The 24333-nt window shown below is 46.7% G+C and overlaps 1 protein-coding gene across 1 annotated transcript in view; it reads left to right on the plus strand.

The window, feature by feature from the left end:
* LOC108385061 (transmembrane protein 132B) overlaps nucleotides 1-19226 on the plus strand; it is a 310363-nt gene extending 291137 nt beyond the window's left edge. Inside the window, exons 6-9 of the mRNA XM_037014453.2 lie at nucleotides 8749-8954; nucleotides 9523-9793; nucleotides 11589-11780; nucleotides 12672-19226. Of these exons, the coding sequence (XP_036870348.2) occupies nucleotides 8749-8954; nucleotides 9523-9793; nucleotides 11589-11780; nucleotides 12672-13820 (1818 nt within the window). The 3' untranslated portion in view covers nucleotides 13821-19226. The remainder of the gene's footprint in view (nucleotides 1-8748; nucleotides 8955-9522; nucleotides 9794-11588; nucleotides 11781-12671) is intronic.
* Nucleotides 19227-24333: the final 5107 nt, after the last annotated feature.

Here is a 24333-nt window from a genome sequence, read left to right on the forward strand (position 1 = left end):
ATCCATGCTGATGGAACATCATTAACGGGGCTTCCCTGCAGGGGATTCCGCGTCTGCAGTCAGAGCAGGCTGGGCAGTGCGTATGCAGGGCCCTCACCGGGTAAACATGTTTTCATCCTTCCTGGGGCACCGTTGGAGGAATGTGAAGTGCTTGGATCTTTTCCTGAGTTAACAAGCCAGCGGTGCTTTTAAAATCCCCCAAGTCAAGGGATGAAATGCTAAAAGGAAAACATCCCACAGATAAGTATATGCTAAGCTTTGCAACAAATCATAACTTTGGGCCTATTTTACTGGTGGAGTTTTGTTAAGGAGCAAAATGTTGGAGGCACTTGTCTGTAGGAGTAGAGCCAAATGTTGTTGAATGAGATTGGGATGAGATGAGATTTTCCTCCTACTGAAAAAGGACCCAAGGTTTTCTTTATTTCTCCATGGAGGTGCCCAATAAGCAGAACGCAGAAATGTCTGTGCTCTGCACAAGTGCTATCAAGGACGGCTGAGGTCGGGTGGGAGGGGCTCGGCGGGTCCTCTCTGAAGACGTCCTGCGCTTCTCCAGTTAAGGGGAACAACAGCCCTGCTAGTAGTTCAGGTGCGCTGACGGCAGCCGGGGGCTGACCATCTTCCTAGCACTGTGCACCCCTCCTTCTACCAATCACTGTATTTGACAGCATCTTGTACATGAGCCTGTCTCCTCCACTCGCTCAGGCAGGCTCCTTGGGGGCAGGAACCCTTGGATTCATTTTGTGACCTCAGAGTCTTGCCCAGAGCCCACCACATATCATCACTGGCCACCAGCTGGGCTTGAGTTTTAACTGTGCCTCTCGGTGACTGATAGCTAGTGATTACTCAGGAAATGTTGATTTTATTTGATTGCTCTTAGCCTGACGTTCCAATAGGACAGGCAACTAATTTCTTCTTTGCCCTCAGTATCCAAACTCATAGTGGGTATTTGATGAGACTGGCATTAGTATGGGGCTAACGGGTTGTGCAATTCAAGCTGAAATCCGTGGGAAAACTGACCTTCGCTTAGCAGAGAACAGCTGGGCAGATGGCCAGCACTCCCAGAACACCTGCCGTCTGACTGCTCTACCCATATACAGCCAATTCAGAACAGATCTTGGGAAGTTCTGCATGGCAGCTGTATTTGTTTATGTTTATCATTATTGTTCATGATATTATCACTATAAGATGTATTTTTAAGCGCTCACCCTGCACCGGGCATCATGCTAAGTTACTTTGGTGGTTTGTCTCATTTGACACTTAGCACAGGTGCATCCCACAGTGTCTCATTTCTCCTCTCCTTGATGGCACACCTCCTTGGGAAAGCTTTCCGTATTACCCTCCCAAATTCTGTTCTCTCCGGAACCCGCTTACGTCCCTCTGTTGGGGTCTCTGTGGTCTTCCACGAGCCGGTCCCAGCAGCCAGTGTTTAGTTCCACCCTGCTGTTCCCAGCTGACTTCCTCACACCATGTGATAATCAGCCACCCCCCTGTTCTTGAAGTATCTTCATGACTTTCTTCCGAGATACTGTTCTCTTGTCTGGTTGTCCTTTTTAACAAGCGGGTCCCGTGTTTTCCATGACCTCTCAGTGCTGGCTTGCTCAGGGTTTAAATATGGGATATTATTCAGCCTTGTGGCTTTAAGTACCAAATATGCTACAGAATCCAAACTGATTTATTTAGTTGGAGTCTCTCTCCATGAACTCTGCTTGTGCTTCCAATTTCTTAACATCTGCATTTGAATTGAATTAAGCATTTCAATATTTAAAAAACTGAACTCTGGCTTCTTCATTTCTTCCCCAAATTGGCCTCTCCTGGGTCTTCCCTCACCCCAGGGATGGTAATGCCATTCTTTTGTTTTCTCAGAGCAGAAACCCAGAAGTCATCAGGACCTCTCCCTCTTTCTCTTACATCCATCATCCAGCCCAACAGCAAATCCTGTGCAGGCTGCCCTTGGAATGCATCCTGAATTTGGCCATGTCTCATAACCTCCAGCACTGCCACCCTGATCTGAGCAACGTTCATGTCTCTACTTGGGGGGGATGGGAGGCCCCCAGATGGTCTCCCCGTCTTCCATTCCTGCCAGAGGTTTCCTGTTAATACTGTCTGGTTATGCCACTTCCTTGCTCCAGACTTCTCACAGCTCCCCACTGTACTCTGTGGAGTAAACCCAGCCCCGGCTACCTTTCTGCACACCTGTCCCCTTTTAGGTCCTTGGATATGGTCAGAACAACCCTGTCTCAGAGCCTTTGCATTTCCTCCTCTGCTGTCAGTTTCTTCTGCCTGCTTATTCCTCACGTCATTCAGGTACTCAAATGCTACCTGCGCCCCCCCGCCGACTCTAACTAAAATAGCACCCTCTCACTTCATTGCCTGCTCCCTACCTTGCTCTGTTTTGCTTTGAAGCCCATCTTGTGACCTGATACTGCATTATATATCTGCATGTTTATTCCGTTAGACTGCTGGGTGCATACGGCCAGGGATGGCTTTCACTGATCCATCCTTAGCACCTGGGACAGTTCCTGGGTGCTAGTTGACATTTATTATTTGTTAAATGAGTAGATGATTTGTTATTTCACAGACAATGCAGTGGAGGCAGAGAAAAGTTTGTTTCACATCATATCAAGATACACTGAGACCCTGAGCTTGATCTCTATAAACCCTCTAAATGGTGGAATGGCTGAGTGTCAGAGCTTGAAAGCACAAGGGGCCCTCTGGTTCAGGTGTAGAATCTGAGCCCTGGAGGTTGGGGAGCAGCTTATTCAGACATGATGAGGCCCGAGGTCTCTGGGGTGCTGGCTGCTTCTTCCGGCCCTTGACTTGAGAACCAACTGTCAGCTAGTCTCTGACTGTTCTGGTCCTAGTGTTCAGCGATGCAGAGCACATCAGGGGTTGCCTGGGGCCAGGGGCAGAAGGAGTGATGGGCCAAAGAGAGGCAAAAGGGATCTTTTGGGACGGGAGCCTCCTGATTCAGAGGGCTGAGTGTGAATCCATGCTCTGCCTGCACCAGCTGTGACCCCGATGAGCAGCCTGTCCTGCACCTCCGTCTCCCTGTCCCTGGTACAGGGACAAAACACCTGCTCTCCAGACTATGTGGAGGATTTAATGGGTGTAATTCTTCATAAAGATTTAAAAACAAACGCATGGTGCCTACTAAGCACTCATTACATGACATTATTGCTGTTCTTGGATGTTTAAAAACTCAAGGTAACATGTCTTCTCAGTACCTGCTGTTCCTCAGACAGTGGTCTTTGCTGAACACGGTAATAAATGTCAAGTGTTGGATTCAGACGATAACTGAATAGCAAAGTGTCTTACATGTCTTTTTGCCTATCCCAATATGGCTTTCAGAATTTTTGGGCACTTCTAAGAAATTGTGTGGCTTTTCTTCTCTCTAACACATTTCTCAGGGTGGGAAAGGGGCGTGAGGGAGGCCTTCTAATGTGTGGTCAGTCCTCAGTCGGTGCCGACGGATCAGCAGTGTGCAAACTCAGAGGGTGACTGGGACACAGACTGATTCTTGCTTCTTTTCTAAATGGAAAATGAAGTAAATGATACAGCTTATGGGATCCCCAAAGGAAAGACAGTTACACCTGGTGAGCCCCTATCTGTGTCTGTTATGCTAAAGTAATGAAGCAGCAAAAGTGTAATTTGGCAGTAAAGACATTAACCTCTGAAAGCAGCCTTCCCGAGATGACGTTTACAGGCCCTGGCTTGCATTTGGGCAGGGCACAAACCACCTGTTTTCAGGCTCCATGGGCCTGGCCTCAGCTATTTTGGTACTGGGATTCACGGTGTGTGTTCTTGATGTTCCCTTTGGGGCTCCGAAGGCCTGGAAGGCATCACTTAGATGGTGGGGCCTTGACTGGGCTTTTCTGTGCCCTGTATTCCCATCCCTTCCGGTTACTCCCTGCCCTGCATCACACACGTGTTCACCAGGCAACGTGACACAGCTGCCTGGCTCCCTATCCAAAGGCCACATTCACCCCTGGGAATCCCAATTATTAGTTCTTTGGCCTCAGACTTTCTTAACTTGGGATCTTTGTTTCTTCTACCTGTCAGTCTCCTCTCGTGATGTGTTAAACGGACTTTTGTTTGGATGCCATTAACCTGAGAGCCTGGTCTAAGACACCTTCTCCCCCTCCTTACCCAGATACAGGCCATTCACGAGGCCCAGGTATGAATGGGACCCAGAGGAAACCAAAGTGACATAACTCCATTTATTGGGCACCTTTATGTGCCATGTGCTGTGCTAGAAGTGCAGATGGCAGTTAGGAGGAGACAGGTCTGTACTCTCAAGCAGATCACCTTCCAGTGGGGGGCAGAGATAAGAAACAAGTAAATGAGCAGAAGCATTCAGGTAAGCGTGGGAAGGTAAATCACACAGCGTAACAGAGCAATCCAGTGTAACAATATAGTGCAAGCACATGACATGAGCAATATAAAGAGTGTAAGACACTGTAATACCGAAATACTGTAGATAGGGTCTGCATCTGCACAGTAACACACACAGTAAATGAGAGGAAAGTAACATGATGTAAATGGACAGTGTCAAGTGAAGGGTTGCTGAGTTTAATTAGAAATGACTCAAGGAATGCCTCCTCTGACTGACATTTGAGCTGAGGTCCTATATAATTTACACTGCTCTTGGTGGCAAGTAACAAAAAACATAGGCCAAAATAGCTTTCACAATGTCAGAGACAGACAGTCACTGGTAGGAAGGGGCAAAGTTGGCTGGTTTCAGGTGGGCTGTCCCAGAGGTCCATCCGGGTCATGGAGGAGGTGGTTCCTTCCATCTTTTTGAGCTTGCAGTGTCAACCTGGTCCTTAGCCAACTCCCACCAGGCTCTGAGATCACCATAGTGGTCCCTGTGGTGTGACAACATCCAGTGACAGAGCAGGGACAGCCTCCATCCATCATAAAGCAAGGAGACCCTTGCAGGAATCCCCAGTGGACATCTCCCACCTCGTTGGCCAGAATTGTGTCATGTGCCCTTCCTGAGTCAATCACTGGTTTGGAGAGGCCCATGGTAGATGCAGGGCAGTGGATTTTCAGAATAAAATTTTAGTTAATTAGAAAAGAGGGAGGCGTGTGGCTGGATGGCCAGTTGGAGACAAGTTATGTCTTCTCACCAGAAGGGCAGCAGTTCTCTGTCAGAGGAGAATGGCAGAAAGGCCTCGGCATGGGGTTGGCTCAGCAGAGCTCCAGGGAGAGAAGGAAGACATGTGCGGGGGCCAGGTGGGGCGTGCAAGGGGAGGCCAGAAAAGAAGGCAGGTCGGTAGGCCTTGTACACTATAATCTGGAGCCTGGATCTTACCGGGTGTGCCATGGGGAGTCCCTAGAGAGGGCTGGTGTGAGCAGACAGAGGAGAGCATGGGGCCAGGAGTCAGCAGTCCTGGGGGACAGGGCTTAGCTCATGTCACACACATGCATTAAAGCCCTGGGCTGGTAGTGGTCCCTTTCTGCACTGGGTTCCGTACCAGTAAAAGGAGGGTTGTGCTGCCTGCCTCACAGAGCTGTTGTGGAGATCAGTGCATTGAGAGAGGAGACAGAGCAGCCCACAGTGAGCTCCTACCCCAAAGAGACGCCTGCTACAGTCCATTCTTGTTTCATGGTAGTTATGTTCAGTAAAGTACTACAAACATGGAGTTAGCAAATACTAAACCACTCCTTCTGGAGGAAATACACATGCATCTCACATGGATTATAATCTTAAATCCTGAAAACAACTGATCCTCCAATTCTATTTTCTTTATTTGCAAAAGAAAAAAATGAGGTTCACTTTCCGGAGGCTCCTGACAGGTGCTAGAACAGGGACTCACACCCGACCTGCCTGGCCCCAGAGTGGAGCTTCTCCGGACCCTGGACACTGTGGTCCCCACTTCCACCTCCACCCTCTGATCATCTCTGTATGAGGCTGAGCTCAGCTGGAAATGTGTGTGGGGTGGGTGGCCCATCATCACTGCCACCACTGACCGTGAATGTGCTGAGTGATATTAGCAAGTGGGCCAATGTGAAAGGCTGGAGTCTATAAATAACAAGCAGTCCACAAACATTTATTTCTCATGATTCTGAAGGCTGGGAAGGCTGAGGTCAGAGTGTGGGTTTGGTGAGAGCCCTCTTCCTGGTTCATGGTCTTCTGGCATGTCCTCACGTGGCAGAGAGCAGAGTGGAAGCAAGCTCTTGGTATTCCTTTTTATAGGACACTAATCCCACCATGGGGGCCCCACCCTCATGCCCTCATTAACTTCCAAAAGCCCCACCTCCAAATACCATCATTTTGGGGATTAGGATTTCAACATACAAATTTTGGGGAACACAGATATTCAGTCCCTAGCATCTAGCATTTCCCCTGTCATACATCACTGGTCTTAGTATTTAACACAATTAACCCTATTTGAGCTGTCTTAATTGAATTAAGGATGGAGGACACATACTTTTTTGAAGGGTGTTATGCATATCCCAGGAGAAAGAAATCAAATGATAGTCAACATAGAGAATTCCTGAGGCCTCTCACTTTGTTACATTCTTAATTTATTTTTTCCCATTTAGGCTATGCTGCATCTCCTGAAAGATGGGGCAGGTTTAAGTCTGCATGTGATTGGAGAGGGTGTGATTTCATTTCTTATGCACAGAAAGGGCTTCACGGTTTCCAAAGCTGGTGTGTTCCCGATGGTGGGATGTGATTCACGGCGATTTAAAGTGGGATGTGGGTGGGTGGATAGCAGTAGACGAGGAGAAACCAGAATTTTCCAAAAATGCAGCAGAGTTGAGATCTGTACTATAAAAGGTGGGGTCAGGAAAGTTCTAGCAACAGGTGATGGCCAGGTGAGCCAGGGGGAAGACAGAGCCTCATTCTCTTGGGTGTGGTCTGCATGTTGCCGCTGAGCCCAGGGGTGTGTAGGGGCCTTACCGAGTGTCTCCTGTGCGGGGCTGTGGCGGGAAGGTGGGTTCCCTGTAATGGGGCTTCCACCCCCTTGTAAGTCCCAGAAGGAAGGGTGGTTGGATGCAGCAGAGGGCCAGCATCACAGGACTTGAAAATAAGAACGGGCCCCTCCATTCCATCTTCTGCTTTAATTGACCATCTTGGCTGATTGCTACCTTTACAGTACTGGGCACAATAATGCAGATTTATGTCCCTCAGACAGTATCTAAAAGACAGCTGATTTACTCGGTTCATTGTTTTTCTTCTCCCTTTTTCCCGGGGGCAGAGGACTTGGGGCTGCTGGGTCTGACAGGATGGATAGGGGCTTGGAAAACGAGCCCAGCTCGGCTGCCCTCAGCCCTGTTCATTGCTGTGGGGCCCAGGGTTACCAGGTCTGTGTTACTGTAATTTCAGCCCATCTTCCCACTGGAGGCCTTGAAGATCCCATCCTACATGAAGACCCCTGAAGACATCTGCGAGTGTTGAAGTGGACATGGCGAGGAGCCTGTCTGACTGGGACGTAGGGAGGGGTGGCAGCGTCCCACTGGGTGTTTTTCCTTGGGTCTTGAATTTCCCTTTCAGTGGACTAGGCTTACCTCTTCCTTCTCTTCATGAGAGTAAATTCATACTCGTGCCCCTTTTCTCTGGGTGGGGGGTGATGGTAATCTGTCTTAAACAACGTGTGGCTCTGCTCTTTGAGTTTGGAAGGTGGCACTCTGCCCTTGCTCTTGGGCCTGGCCTGTCAAGGAGACAGCTGGACATGAGCATCTGGAGTTGGCAGGGGAGAGCTGGGCTGTAGGTACATTCTGGTGAGGAAGAGAAAGTCAAGAATAAGTCCTCATTTTCAGCTTGCAAAATGAGCCACCAGGTGGCATTTGGCAGAGTTGAGGGGGCCGACCAGCAGCCCTGCTGAGCTCTGCACCCCTAAATGCACTGTGCGACCTTGAGCCAGTGGTCCCATCGCTGGTCTTGGGCTCTTCATCTGTAAAATGGGACTGGGGACCCTTGCCTGGTCTGTGATTCTGCGGTGGATTGAGTGTGGGTTTGGGCCTTCCGCCCATGAAGTGACCCTTGCTCCCTGCTCCCTTGCCCCACTGAGACACATAAAAGACATTTTCCTGATGTCCAGGAGAGAAAGCCATCAACATTCTCCTTGCTTATCTGGAAGCTGTGAGGTGAAATGTGGGCTTACCTGGCTTCACAGTAGCCTGCCAAGGACATTCAAAGGGCACCCCAACTGTTGAGTCATGCCCACAACCAAAGGCTGCATCCTCTCCTTCATCCGGCAAAATTATACTTTAATGGGCCAAAAATAATAAGATCTGCATTTCTAGTGCATTCTGAGTATTTTCCTACAAGGATTTTAATCTAGTGCAAAGCTCTCTTGGTTTTTCGGGGAAGATCCTGTTTATGGCTTGAATAAAGTGTTTTTTTAGTAACATATGCCTACCTTTGATGCACTTTCAAATATGGTGCTAGCATGAAATGTGTGGCACCTGGGGTTTGATTAGTGGTGGTTCGAGTGCATAAAAAAGGTAAAGTCGAGGAAAAAAACACACACAAAAGGCAACAAAGGTTATATAACTCCATTAAATTATGTTTATGGTCTCACTTGTCAGTATTTTGTAATACAAAATGGCCTCCCCAGGGTCTGTTTATCAGTATTTGTCACTCATTAGTGCCTACAAATTACCTTTGTTGGAGTCATGTTCTCCTGCTCATCTTGGTGTCTCATAAATCAGAGCTGTTGCAGTCGGTGAACTTTCACTGTCAGTGTCTGTGCTTTTCCTGCTGATGCATCTGGAGGTTCTAACCCCTCCCCAAAGGTCTCCAACAACTGCGACTCTGTGTTTGTGAATGGGAAGGAAATGAAGAGCAAAGTGGACACGATCGTGAACTTCACCCACCAGCACTTCACCTCCCAGCTGGAGGTCACCGTCTGGGCGCCCAGACTTCCCCTGCAGATCGAGATCTCAGACACAGAGCTGAGCCAGATCAAAGGCTGGAGGATCCCGGTGGCCTCCAACAGAAGGTGGGGCACCAGGGGGCGGGTTCCTCAGGACTGGGAGTCTCAGGCTCCTGGGGCCCAGATCTTTGGGGAAGGCAAATGGCCCAAGGGCCCAAGCCCCAGGGAAGTGGCATCCACACGGGTAACCGTAGTCTGGCATTGGGGATCAGGTGGTACTAATTAGCCTTTTGACATGAGGAGATTATAATGGGGATAATAGTATCTACCTCACAGTCTAGTTGCTAGGATTCAGGGAAATGTCACATGTAGCACAGGGCTTGGCATTTAGGATCTAGTTTCCCTATTGCCTATTGCTCATCCTGTGTTATTCATTCTTAGTCCCTGTTATAAATGGCTGCCTCGCTGGACAGGGGAAGGCAGGGGCTGCACCTCCCTTGTGTGTCCAAGGCAGCTGGCGGCATGCCCGAAAGGGGCACTCGAATGAGTGAGGGTGCAGATGGGGAAGGACCAGCGGGCAGATGCAGGAGAAAAGCCATTCCTGTCATTCTGCACCGTCCCACGGAAACTGGGAGATGAAGTGAGTGGAACTCCTTCACACAGTGATGTCTGTTCTGATTGGTTTGCGTGCCAGGCCCACCCGAGAGAGCGAGGACGAGGAGGACGAGGAGAAGAAGGGGCGAGGGTGCACCCTGCAGTACCAGCATGCCACCGTGCGCGTCCTCACCCAGATGGTGGCTGAGTCGCCTGACTTGGGCCAGCTGAGCTACATGCTGGGCCCTGACTGGCAGTTTGACATCACTGACCTGGTGATAGAGTTCATGAAGGTGGAAGAGCCGAAAATTGCTCAGTTACAGGATGGCAGGACCCTGGTGGGTCGGGAGCCGGGAATCACCACCGTGCAGGTATGGGCTGCCCACACCTTGCCACTTCCCCCAGGCCCCACCTGTGCTGGTGAATGTCCTGGTAGGTGCTGTTGTACAAGTGTGTTATGTGTGTGTAAGAGAGTCATGAGCAACATTGGAGGACTCATCAGTTTTAATAATCTAAACTCGATTTTTGCATTTGGAGAGGGTGGGAAAAAATGCCTAATTTCTTTTACCAGTCAAAGCTAAATAAAACACAGTGCAAGCAATCTTTTCCCCACTATGATAATTTACTTTTTATATGTCACTAATAAAAGATGGCAGAACCTGAGAAAGCTAGTTTTATTTCCCTAACCTTGAAGGTTAACCATTTTTTTTTACCTCTATTATTATACCTTTAATAGCGAGCAAAAAATTTTTTTCTGAAGACATGTATTTGCACTAAAAATAATTTTAGAAGTCCACAATTAAATGCTTTCTATATTACTATAATAATAGTAAAACTATTTTCTAGCCAATTTTAACAGGATAATTATGCAGAAATGGTGCAGAATAATTTTTAGTAAAATATAAAATGTTACTCAAAGTTAATTAGTCACATTTTAAGGTTGCCAAAGTTGATTTTTGACAAAGCTGGATTAAACATGTAATATTTTGTATTACTTTTCTGTTGCCATGTAGCATATCACCACAAATTTAGCAGCTTAAAGAACCACTAATTTATGAACTCAGTTCTGTAGGTCAGTCCAGGTGAATTTGGCCCAGTTCTGTGCTCCAGTATTAAGACTGAAATCAGGTGGTAGCCAGGCTCGGCACATGGGGAATTTGGGGAAGGACCCCCTCTCCAGCAATTTCAGGTAGTTGGAAGAATGTAATTCCTGATGGTTGTAAGATTGAGGTGTCTCCTTCCCTTCTGACCACCAGCCAGGGTCCCTCTTTGCTCCTGGAGGTTACCTGTGTCACTTCTTTTGTGGCCCATCATCAGTAATGGCTGAACCAAGTCCTTCTCCCACTTTGAATCTGTCTGTCTTGCCCTTCTGACACCAGCCAGGGAAAGCTCTCTGCTTTGAAGGGCTCATGTCAGCACACTGGACCCATGTGGATAATCCAGGACAGCCTTCCTATTTTAATGCCAACCTGACATAGAACATAAGTATGAGAGTGATTCCTCATATGCACAGGTTTGAGAGATCAGGCAGGACATCTTTGGGGAGCAATTCTAGAGGGTTCTGCCTACTGGATATTCCGCTCCTTTTGTTAGTCATCTCTGGCTGCAAACTAGATGGTAAAGTAAGAGGAATGTCTTCTTAGGGCACTCAGATGCCCTTTCCCACTTGGCATAACTGCTTTATCCAGTGATGATGGAGGCCCCGTACCACCATCATTCCTACCCCTAGTGAAAGGCTCATGCCCACTGGAGGCAATATGAGCAGGAGATGGCTGTGCACCATTACCTTAAAGAATTTTACCACAATTCTGTCATTTTTCACATCCAATTATTAGTTGTTAGGAAATTGTTACCCTTTGGGTGCCCAGTACCAAGGTGGGCAATTTTTATTTATTTCCTCTAAGTTAAATCAAGCTCTTCTTGGAAAATACACTGCTATTGTCATGGTATGGATCAAAGGAAAGGAAATGGAGCAATACAATATTTGTAAAACCTCTTCAGCTGGCAGATGTAATTGAACAATAGCATAACACTTACCAAAGCAGTTTCCATAAGTGTTTTCATTCAGCAGAGGAGAACTGGGGGCACATGCTGGTGGAAACATCACTTAAGGAGTTTAAAATGGTGTGTGGTGCAGAGACTCAAGCTCTCTCGCTTACCCTGAAGGTCCTCTCACCTCTCTCCGACTCCATCCTGGCCGAGAAGACAGTGATCGTCCTGGACGACCGTGTCACCATCGCCGACCTGGGCGTGCAGCTGGTGACTGGCTTGTCCCTTGCTCTGCAGCCACACAGAGCTGACAAAAGGGCCATTGTCTCCACAGTGGCTGCCCAGGATGTTCTCCAAGCCCCAAAGCAGGTGAGATTTCCACGTCCCTCAGTCCCTGGTCAACTGGGACCACTTCTCTCTCTCATGTCCAGTCAAGGAGATCGGAAGGCTACTCATGTCTAATGTGTGGGACTGGTGACCCCTGAAGCTTCCTCCTGCTGTTTATCCAGTCTGGCCTGCTCTGAGAAGAGTGCTCAGTAAACGTTTTCCTCATCTGTGCTTTTGTACATCGACCACGTGTCCATAGGCCATTTGCTTAACCTGTGCTAGGCACGGTATGCTGCCAGACCCTGAACAAAGGGTCACATGTGTCCACTTTTGCCAAAGCAGGTGATTTTTGATCCTTGGAAATTCCATTGCAGCTACTTGAATAAGCATGGCTGAACAGCACCAAATCACTACTGTGTACAGTTGTTGCTAACTCTAGAATGCTCCTCCAAGCTGTCGGAGGAGTGGTGCCTTTCAAGCACGTTAGTCTCATAATGCGTCTTTCCTTATGTGCTTCCAGCCACCCCAAGTTTTGCTTCATCAGCACTGGCTCCCTGACAAACAATGTTGAATGTGATATTATCTTGAGCAGTAGTCTGACTAGTTGCAGCTGAATTTGATTCAGATAAATTGCCCAATCTCTCAAAATGTTTTTACAAAGGTCAAAGTCAAATTCTGTTGTATGGCATGCAATAAATTGATATGTGCTTTAATGCATTCATTAAAGTATATTATTTGTGCCTTACTTCAGTGGGGCAATAGCATATTACTGATGCCAGTTCAAGGCATGCCAAGAACTGTTCAAGATTATAAAGCAGAGAACTCAGTTTTTCTCAATCTATATTTTAAAATATTATATAGGAAATCATGTTTACATTTGCAAATTTGAAGGAACATGATCATAACATAACGTTTTGGTTTCATTTTTCATAGGAAGCGATTGTCAGTTCTTGGATTTTGTTCAGTGATGGTTCGGTGACACCATTAGACATCTATGATCCCAAGGATTTTTCAGTTACTGTCTCATCATTGGATGAAATGGTGGTGTCTGTTCAGAAAGACCTTCAGTCCAGATGGCCGGTTGTGGTTGCAGAGGGGGAAGGGCAAGGGCCCTTGATTAAATTAGAAATGATGATTAGTGAACCTTGTCAGAAGACCAAAAGGAAGAGCATTCTTGCCGTGGGAAAAGGAAATGTCAAGGTCAAATTTGAACCAAACACGGATGGGCACGAAGGAGGTGCCAATGACATTGAGGGCGCATATCGGGAACATAAAGACCACCTCAGTAATTCCATAGGGCGGGAAGGAAACCAGGAGAGAGCCATTCAGGAATGGCTCCAACGTGGCACCTCTGTTGGCCAAGAGGAAAATACCAACAAAAGCACAACCCCTCACTCTCATGCGGAAGGAGAGGACACGAAGTTCCTCAAGAGTCGTGGTCCAGACGCCTTCACCAGCCTCCCCGCTCCGGGGAAGATACCGGAACCTAATAATCCGAGTGACCTTACTATGACCTCACGGGGGCTAACCGACTTGGAGATTGGCATGTACGCCCTGCTCTGTGTCTTCTGCCTGGCCATTTTGGTCTTCTTAATCAACTGTGTGGCATTTGCTTGGAAATACAGACACAAAAGATTGGCGGTGAGTGAGCAAGGCAACATCCCCCATTCCCATGACTGGGTCTGGCTTGGGAATGAAGTGGAACTTTTGGAGAACCCAGTGGACATCACACTCCCTTCAGAGGAGTGCACGACCATGATAGACAGGGGGCTGCAGTTCGAGGAGCGGAACTTCCTTCTCAACGGCAGTTCCCAGAAGCCCTTCCACAGTCAGCTCCTCAGACCTTCGGACTATGTCTATGAGAAGGAAGTGAAAAAGGAACCTATAAACCCATCGGGCCCAAAGAGGAAGAGAGTCAAGTTTACTTCCTACACCACCATCCTGCCGGAGGACGGCGGCCCCTACACCAACTCCATTCTGTTCGACAGTGATGATAACATCAAGTGGGTCTGCCAGGACACGGGGCTGGGGGACTCCCGGGAATTCAGAGACTACCTGGAGAGGCTGCAGGACCACATGTAACTCCTTTCTCGTGTTTGTATTCACCTTTATGCCTTCTGTTTTTGGTGGTGGAGCAGTGAGTTTGATGAGCAATAGGAGATGATGTAACAAAGTCTGGTTTGTGGAGATCTGCTGGGATCCCTTTCTGAGCAGGTATGAGGTCTGGAGAGCCCTAGCAGCTGGGTTTTAAGCCGGGAAGTGTCTCTAAAACAGCTCCATGTGGGTCCTGGAGGAATCCTAAGATGACTGTGTTCTCAGCTGCCTGGTACTAGCTCAGTTCAAATGTAATCAGCCTGACCCCACAGACATTGTTAGTCATCTCGTGACAAAGGGCCGTGTGGAATTAGACAAGACTTGGGTGTTGGTTTTTGTATTCCTAGACCTTTTAAAGCACAGTGGACATTTCTTGCTCTTGGCCTGAGATTGGACATAGTGAGAGATGCTGAATGTAGCTGCCTTTATTTGTTACGAGCGCTGCTCATTATTTTTATATACATTTGCACCTGGACCTGGTTCCTTTGGCTTCTGGAATTCTTGAAACATGAAGAAAAGAAATGTCAGTTGTTTTGTTTTCAACTATTTGATTTACATGTGAGTTTTAGTCACTGAGGTTTGCCATGTCCACGCAGGATGTCACATATTCACCAGTTTCCGTCCTTTACCATGCAGGGGCAATATCTAAGAAGCTTATCCTCCAATGTCTGTCCTGTTATTGTTGGATTTTCTTGTATTAGATGGGGATATGGGATGTCACTTAAAATATTAATATACTGTGAGGGAGGGCCATCTCTTTACAGTTTTCTACATGATGTTTAAAAAACTTGGAGAAGATTTGTGAGCCACATACATTTATTTTTATCTTCTGCTTGTGGAAGACTCATGGGAAACTCCTGGAGTGCATTTCTATGGGCCAAAACACTCCCAAATAGATGTGTTTATACCAGTGCTTTGTAGCCAACACAATTTGTTACCCAAACTGAAGTGAAAAAACTCATAATTGACAAACACCGAAAGGAAATTGCATAGGAAATAGCTTCAGATTAAATTTTCCATTTTGCCAGGACAAAATTTGTTTAAAAAATAAGTGGAATGATGTTTCAATTTAGCAATATGTAAAATCCATCCATACAGTCACCCACCTCAACCATTCAAAAAAAAAATCCTTGCTTGTGACTCTGGCAGAGAGAAAGTCTATATAGAGTGTGCACTAATGGAGAAAAGCAATGTGTTTCTGCCCCCGCCCCCCCTCCGCAGTTCATAAAAGCAAATGACTATTCCAGGGCTAGAGAAGCAGTTATGATGAAAAACCATAGCTATTAGAAAGTCAAAGTGGCAAGAGAAGAATACATACTCCTGCATAACTTCTAAATAAAAAAAGGTTTCCAAAGAGCAGCATGAATGATGTAGAGCCAAGCAAGAATTTCAGATTAGGAAACCATGGCAGCATTTTTATTTATGAAGATGGGCGAGCTGGAGAAACGGAGTCTGGGCCAGCATGCCTCGTTATGGGCTTTCTTGGCTCCTGTGCATCTCTAAGCAACAGAGTTTTACAAGCCCAAAGTAGAGGACCTGCAGGAGGTTATCTGAAGCAGCTGCTGATGGCTGAGCTAGGAGAGGCGTTCAGGTGTGCCTGCATCGATTTCTGTGACTGGGAACAGGACAGCCCAGCCTCCTGTAGCCATGACAAGGCAGCGTGAACTTCCCCTTGGGTCTCTTGCCCACAGGACTATTTGCATCTGTGACCTCCAGGAACCAGTGTTCGTTCCGAAAATCTTCCCATTTGATCTGTGAATGAAGCCAGGAGCCCAGGCATTAGCTTCAAAAGGAGTTTGCAAAGAGATGGCTGACACCTTGTAGGAAGCACCCCTTAGTAGGCCAGAGGAACCTGCCACTGCCTTTCAAAGCGTGCGGTGGGGAGGTAGCTCCAAACAAGCCACTAGGGCTGAAGAGAAGTGCACACGTGAGTTGAAGCATGGCTATCTGAATGTGTCCTGCTCCTCCCATTAGAGATCCCCAATTTCCTCTCCCTTTGGGTCTTCAACATTCCAGAAATAATGGGAATTTCATTTCTGAAGCTGGAGAAACTCAACCGCTATTGGGTTAAGTTTCTCTCACATACACACAGCCAACTGCCTCCCCCTTGTGAGTGAGACTTTGGGTGAGGGTGTAATTTGGGACGGGTCAAAGGCAGCTACCATCATCAGGGTGAGCGTCACGAAAGGGCAAACTGAGCATTTCCTGTGACCTGTGCCTGACTTGGCACAGCAAGCAGGCTGGGCGCATTCCATATGCTTCTGGTGTCTCGGCAGAGCTGGAAACCGACCACTGCCTTCAAGTTGCCTCCCCCGGATCTGCTGGAGTTGCCCAGACTGATACGGCATCTGCACTGTCACCTTTGTGGGTTTATGCCGAAACTGAGTTTCAGATAAAAATCGAATGGAAGGTCGTGGAGGAGAGCTCCCTTACCATTCAGCACACATTCACCTATATACACACATACACATGGGTATGTGCGTGTATGCCACAGTATTTAGCAGGAATCTGTCACTTGCTATAGGATTTGGCATGGTACTACTCGGCTCAAAAGAACTGCACTGAAGTTCTTTCTGTGTAAGTATTTCCTGCCAACTAGAAACCATGGATCATATCAGCTTGTTTTCCAATTAGTCAATTTAAAACAAATAGGAACTATACCCCAAATATCCAAACTAAAATGGGGTAAAACATAGATTACTAAGCCTTGAAATACAATTCTCTGGGGGCCGTGCATCTGCCTGGATTTTATTTTATTTTTTTGCTGAGGTGTCAAAGTGATTGGTGTCAATATGATCAACATTGATAAAGTCCCTTCCTCTCCTTTAAGAACCGAATGCTTAGACTGCCCCTGGGACAGACCCCAGCGAGCCCCTAGAGGGGACACCAGGCTGAAAACTCTGCGGTCACAGGAGGGTGGTTCAGGTGCTCCGTGATGACTGGGCAACCTAGGGTGGTGGAAGACGGGAGGCCACTGTTGCCAGGAGCCAGATGCTGCTTCCCAGGCCAGTGCACGGGGACTAGGGAGCAGTGGCCACATGGGAGAATTGGGGTTTCAACTCAGAGTTGCATCTGAGAGAAAGGAAGAAAAGACCAGGTTTCCCCTGGAAGGACACACCTAGGAAGCCCCAGAAGACTCCGTGTGCGCCAAGAGCTGTTTATACTGCACACCAGTCGGGGGTAGGTTTCCAGGCGGCGGACATCCTTACACTCTAGGCAGAGTTTACAGACATTAGTGCAGGGAAAAATGGATTAGTGTTTGTCCCATTGCCACATCTGTAAACTAAGTATTTTGTATTTTGCTAATTTTTCAGTTTAAGAGTTTGCCTTGGTGCATTTTGATCGGCATTGTCTTCTCGCTCTTTTAGAAAGGCACCTTGTCAATAAATGTGGGCGGGTTGGGACACAGTATAGGCTCTGTCTGTGAACTGTTCCGTCCAGCTTCAGCGACCACAGAGGATGGTTTCAGCTAATTCCTACGTGTCATTGGCACCATTGCTTTTCTTCTCCAACCGTCTCAAAAATGGCTTCAGTTCTCCATTCAAGTCTCTGTAAATGACATGTAAGATGGTTTATAAACTCAGCAACTGTCTCCTCCATCAAAATTATACATGTGTGATGTATCCCATATCACCTGTATGCAAAGGGACACTGGGTGGTGGAAAAGTTATGCTAAAATATGGATAGCAAATATTTTTTTTTGTAATATAGGCAATATACTGAAACACTACAAGGTGTATTGGAATAAATTCATTTTATAATAAAAGCATGCGAAGCTGTAGCTTTTAAATGTACAGACATCCCACTCAAAAGTATCTAAACTGATGGTGGGAAAAACACTGTAAACTGAGATCATGAAATGCACTGAATCAGGAATGTGGCCTTGAAAGGGCGTGGCTCATGTTGATGGAATCTACCAGAACATTTTGATCCTACTCTCCATTACTTTTGGATTTTTTCCTTTTTTCTTTTTTTCTGGAAATATTTCAGAAATAAAGTGACTTCATTTTCCAAGCATAAAAGGTATATTCTAACCACAGGGTAACGCATCATTTTTAACATGAAAATAAACATTTAAACCTTCCTCAATTGTTTCATTATTTTCTCTACATATTCCTTTTTAATTTCAGCATCTGTATGATTTGACTATGTATTTTTCTTTTTAGCTAGAGATTTTTAAGACCTTTGATACAGCAATAAGTGGAAACCAAAAGAAAATGTGTCTTAAAAGTTGCAAACAACTTGTACCTTTGAAAAGCATCTCGTCGCAGGCCAGGGGACTTCCTCCAGATGTCCTAGGGCTCCTGTCACTTATGTCCCTGTCCAGGGTCAAACCCTCTTGGACTCGATGTTGATTACAGGAGGCAGTGGCCCCTAACTTCTGTCCCCCTTATTTGTCAATGGCCCATGAATGTGTGTGCTTGGGGCAGCGGCTTGACTAGGGCCAAGGCCCTGAGGTGCTGAGGGCCCAACACAGGCAGAGATCTAGAGGCAGAAGAAAAACCCAAGACAGGTGCAGTCTGCTCAGAAGGCTGACACAGGCATCAGCTGACAGGCCAGTGAGGCATGGCTGAGTCCCCGTGGGATCTTTTGGTGAGTGTGCACTGCCTGGCACTGTGGTACGTGCCACCCCTTGCTTTAAAGATGAGAAAGATGGTTCTCTGGCAGTAACTTGTCATGTCATAGTAAATTCTCCCTTCCAAGCTTAGTTTCCCTCTGGGCCCTACAGACATTTGAGGAACTGGGTGCACACATAGTAACTGGCCTGTGAAATCGTTTCTGTGGAGTAGCAGGCTGCGAATGAGCCCAGATGCTCTCCCATGTGCGCAGACCCACGGACTCTCTGGGAGGTTGTTTCCCGCTACCAGCCTCTTCCCCCTCTTTTCCCTGGAACACAGGAGGGGGCAGAGACATGGACCTTGGAGACCGCAGGCTCAGTGTGCATGTGTGCAGGTTGGCTAAGTCAGGTTCTGGAAGGAAAAAAGAAAGCTTGAAATGAGGTTTGTAAAGAAGGAGCCCTTTATATTTAGATTTTTGTGCTCAAAATGCAAACACTATTTCAAATTTTTGGTATTGAACTCTTTAATGCCAACTAGTTCCTTTACGGTTATACGATTTTAGATTGGTTATAGATTTTTTGGGGGGTGGCTTTTAGAAATTAAAAGCAGTGCAAAAACATTCTGACTGGGTTGCAGCATTTGTAAAGTCTTCTATGACTCAAGATGAGCGGGACATGATCACTTTCCAGAAGGGGAACTGCAGCGCGAGTCCGGTAGGGAAGTTAAAGCATTCCTGTCATTAACTCACACAAGTGACCATCTTCATGGTCCACAAGATGCCTTTATAACTCTGGTTTGAATTATTGCTCTCTGTCAGTTGTTCAGATGAAACCTTTTAATTCTACCTTAAGGACTGAAATCTCTCTAGATACCTTTCTGTACATCTACACTGCCCAATGCAATAAAGCCCTTGACTGAGAGTGATGTTACTCTGGAATTCGGAGTCCGTGTCCCTCCCAGTCCTCTACCCATTTGCAAATATTCTCCCTTAAGTCACTTCTTAATCTCCCTAAATATTAAATATTAAAATATTCTCCCTTAAATCACTGCTTAAATCACTTCCGACCCGACACCTCTTTACTTTCTTTGTCCAAAGAGCATGTGCAACTTTCTATTTGCCGTTATAAGGTTGGCGCTGAAATCTGTCACTTTACCCTCATGTACTCTGTAGGACTCTGACTCACTGAATGAAGTAACACCAATACCAGTATGGACACTGCCCCTATGATGTGGTTTCTCCCCTTAGAGATGCTTCCTTAGTGTGCCTTTTCTACCCTGTCCTAATCCCTGTAGATTCTCTGTTTTATCTGTGTACATTCCCACGAGCACGCTCTATTCCGTAAATATTTCAGGGTCACACATTGGGCATTGATCAGTATACCCTTCCAAGGACTCAGCACTTCAATGCATGTTCTGGTTGGTGGGTTTCCACTCGAATTTGCGTCAGACCTCTTCCTGCCTCAGTTGCTCTGGTGTGGTGAATTGCTCACCACAATTACTGCACATACCAAAAGATGCCAAGACTGGCAGATGGGGGGACCAGAGTGCTTCCTCTTGGCACAGACCGAGTGACTTCCTTTCTGCACTTGTCGTCCCCTGGGAACCTAATTAATTTTAAACTTCCAGTGAGGGCATCAGTTTAAAATTCAATGTGGATTCTAAGAACATACCTGTTGCCTGACTCCCATGACAGCTGATATTCTAGGCATGCCCCACCATCACCATGGGTTTAAGCAAATGCCAAAATTATGGAAGGCAGGAGCTGAGAGTAGAGAATCAGGTACTAAAGAAGTGACCAACCCCAGAGAGAAAGAAGTGACTAGAAAACACCGTGACAGGCCCACAGTGAGCACTGCAGCTGATTGGAGCTCCAGGAGAGAGGCCACATGTGACTCCTCATGGCCAATAGTTTACAACGCTGCATATCTATAATGTGTATCGGAAGAGCATGTTGTTTTCTCACAGTTTAAATCTGTATTCCAGCTCTCCGTCCCCCGTCCCAGCCTCTTCTCAGACAGGTGGATCCCAGCTGGGCTGCAGACCCAGTGAATGGCCAAGCCCACTCGGCACTTCTGTGTGGCTTCAAGGCAACCAGCCCAGTGGGGAGACACTTTGGCATTTGAGAAAAAGGTGTTATCCCCTCCTTCCTACTTTTTGAGTTGGGTTCTTGCTCGCTGGTAAGCACCAGGTACTATAAACAGAGCATGCAGTTACAACATTGTGCTTTCTGTATACCTTTTTGATTCTATGATGTCTCTCTCATATTACTCGTGGTTGATCTATTGTATATGTTTCACAGCATATTTAACATACCTGTAAAGGCACTCCCAAACATTTTGAAAATGAAGAAATAAAATGTGTTGGATGATTCCTTGTTATAGTAAAACAGTCCATTGGTAGGTCAGGAAGTGACCTCATCTTCAAATAGGTGTTCAAAGGAGAATATTAGGAACTCTTTAGGTCCAGAGTAGAAGCAGCTGTCTTCTGGGTCTTGAGGACAGTTATCGACTGAGACCTTGAGAATTAGAGAAAAGAATGACTTTTTAAAATGTGAGAGCAATATCCAATTTGAAAGAGACATGCTCTGGTGAAACACCCTGTTGGACTAACTCTCTCCACATTAGGAAGGTGCCTTCCAGAACATGGACAGTGGCAGCCCAGGAGTTTCTGTAGTTAACACCTGCAAACTCAATTCTTAGAGAAAACCAAGAAAAGTCCATTTTACCTCAAAGCCTACAAAGTTGAATCTTAATGAGAGGAAAAGCTTTGTTAAGATGTGTCCCTGCCATCCAGTGTTAAGTCAATTCTACTGAAATTTGAGTCTCTGGAAAACTAATTTAGGCACCAGAAATTCCAGTTTAGTCCTAATTTGGGGATATATTACATTTAACTCCAGAACAATCAATGCACTTCAAGTCATTGGGTCTCCACCCTTCTGCAAATCTTAACCAGGAAGAGGACCCCGTCACACCACACCCATGCCCTCTGCAGACTGTTAGTTCCACTGGCTCTGTTGCCTGAAGTATGCCTGGTTGACTGACTAACCCTCTGTCAAAATTCAGCTTTAGAAAAGCAAACGCCTCCCAAGACAGTGCCAGGTTGGCTGTCTCAGGCAACTCTGGTGACATTGAGCTGACAGCCATGCTCCCTAACTGCCTGTCAAAGTAGGGGCTCTGGGGCAGCTTCCTAGCCACTGGGGAATCAGCACTGCTCCAGACCCAAAGAGGTCTTCACAAATCTCCCTCCTGCCCACACAAAAGGCAACAACATTATGAACAGAGGATGGCTGGGCTGCAAACACGTCTGTCCCTTGCCTCTCCCTTAAACAATGAGGTGAAACAAAACGCAAGAAGGCAGCATACCCAAGACACACAAGGCCACTTTGGAGCAAGATTCATCTACGTGAAGAAACACCAGGTGAGTTTCCTGGGAACACTGGGCTGGACTGAATGAACGTGAAGGAGAATCCTGCTGGGGGCCACAGTGCATCATGGGGCAATGCTGTTGAAAATAGACATTTTTGTATTTAAAATTTTTTAATGGTGCTTGCCCTAAAAACAGTTTGCACAAATTTGAACCTTGCGTACATATCTAGATATTCTCGTTTTAACCCTGCTGGATGAACAATGGATGGGATTGAAGTTAGCATTCCTTTAAGTATTACTTTTCATGCAGCATATGGGGAGCTAGTATTTGCTGAGAATCTTACTTTATTTACCAGTCTTTAGGCCACCTATGACCTGGAGCTTTCCAGTGCCCTTTTTAGTACAAGTCAGAACTTATCTTTGGATTTTATGGGTTGTAGTGCCTGCCACCTGGGGGAATAATGTCCCTCTCTGTGGGCACTGGGAAGGCCAGCAGAGGTGGGACTGCCAGCCAGAGCAGGGGCATCTCACCATTGTTCCTCCACATGCATCAGATCAACCCTTGGCGGAGATTCCTTCCTGCTCAACCAGGAAACGCTTGCCCTTAGGGCTTGAGGAGTTCAGGTGAGTCACTGCCCCACTGAAGGATCGGAAAACCAGTGGAGGCTCTTGTCCTAACCTTCTCTTTTTCCCAGCGAGGCTGTGACTTTCCTGGCCTTTCTTCAGTGATCTGAAATTCACGTCTGACCTTGGGAGACCAACACCAGCCCCATGGCAACCCTAACCCCATATCTAGACTCTAAAATGAAAAGAAGAAACTCTCTAATTCCAAATGACTACAGATGTATTGAAATGCCCACAGGACAGTATTATGCCGACGCCATTCACTGTTAATTTAGAGCCCATAATTGTTGGGAGCAAACCTGTGGGCCTTTAGGCAGGCTCGGTTATGAAAGCCTTAAGACAACAGCAACCTTTGAGTAAAGTCTCTCCTGTAAAATCGGAAATAATGAATCCATCCACGCATTAGAAACAAGTTTTCCCCTATTACCAAGAAACGCATTTAGCAAACTCCTAAGCCGGAACTAGTGGTTAAGTTACCTAGCAACCTGTGCCTTTCTGTTCTTTCCACTGGCCTATTAATATTGCCAACATCTTGTTAATCAAGAAACACCCTCTGCCCCAGGGGAAAGCCCCACCCTTGAAACCTCCCTCCCAAGTGCCCCCACCCACAAGATGGCGAACTCCCTGCCTCTCTTCGGGGTCCTCCGCTCCCTCCGGCGCCAGCCAAGGCCCAATCACGCCCCCCTACACCTTCCTGCCGGCGCCACCTAAGGCCCAATCACCTTCTGACCCACCCCTTCCTTGCTACCTGTATAAATTGAGCCTGCAAAAAATAAACTGTGTCAGCTTGATCAGACATCCTGTCTTGCTGTCCATTCTTTGTGTCTCTTGCCCCTTCATTCTCTCCTCTAGGTCGTCGACCCCCCGTTGATAGTCCTGCAGGTCAGGACACATAATGTTTTCATGACTTTTGAAAACAACTCGTGGGTGAGACTCTAGCTTTCTCTTTCCAAGAGTTTCTCTGAATGCATACAGGGTTTCCCCCAAATCATAGGCAATTGCAAATAAAGAGTTACTTAAAGCCAGATATTTTCAGAGCCAAAATGATAATTTTATCAAAGAATTACTTCTCATATTTACATGTATTTTAAGCGTTCAGTATGCCTTGGACTAAAACCTCCCACTGGCAGGAACTTTGGGGGTCTGCAGAGGCCAAGGGAGCCCTGGCTCCAGGGACTGCTGGGAATTTCCCTCATCCTGGTGAGGGAGATGTGTTCAGAGAAGACACAGGAGGCCTTTCAGTAAGTTACGGAACCAAGGATACTGTTCACCTTACATTTGATTTGACTTTGTAATAATGAACCAGTGGTTGGAAGATCATTACATACTCTTTAAAACATATGTTAACCTTAGTCTGCAGTATTCTAGATATAAAAACCACCAATATGCTTTACTGGACATGAATATGAAATTAGAGAACAAAGCAGGAAAACTCTAGATTGTTTTTCATGTCAAGAGGAATACTTCCACTCATATTAGCCAAATAAAGAGCCAAAAGTAACCACCAACCTGGTTAATGCGACAGTGAAGGGCCAAAATATGAACTTTGTTGCCAGGTTCATGGAACTGGCAGAAAGATGACAGAACCCCACCTTGCAGGTCCCTGGTACTGTCAGGAAGAGAGGAAGCTGGCGACAGTGATGGGGTGCAGAGCCCTTGTGAGTGGATAAAACCCAAACAGCATTCCAGGTCGAGAGAACAGAGCACATGAAGGCAGGAAGTCCATGCACGTAATTGAAACACGAGGGGCAGGGGGTCCTTTAATGGCCTGGTTGGTTGGGGAGCTCCCAGCAGAATGGAGTTTTTTAGACTGTGATTTGCCAGGGAGGGCTTGGGGCCCCAGCAGGAAAGAGAGGTTACCTGGTGTGTATTTTAAAAACAAACCTACAGTGTTCCAGCCACACATAGGGCTCTGGATTTGGGACCAGGTGCTGAGATCTTTCTTCCCTCAAG

Source organism: Manis javanica, chromosome 15, assembly GCF_040802235.1.
Source record: "Manis javanica isolate MJ-LG chromosome 15, MJ_LKY, whole genome shotgun sequence".
NCBI lineage: Eukaryota > Metazoa > Chordata > Mammalia > Pholidota > Manidae > Manis > Manis javanica.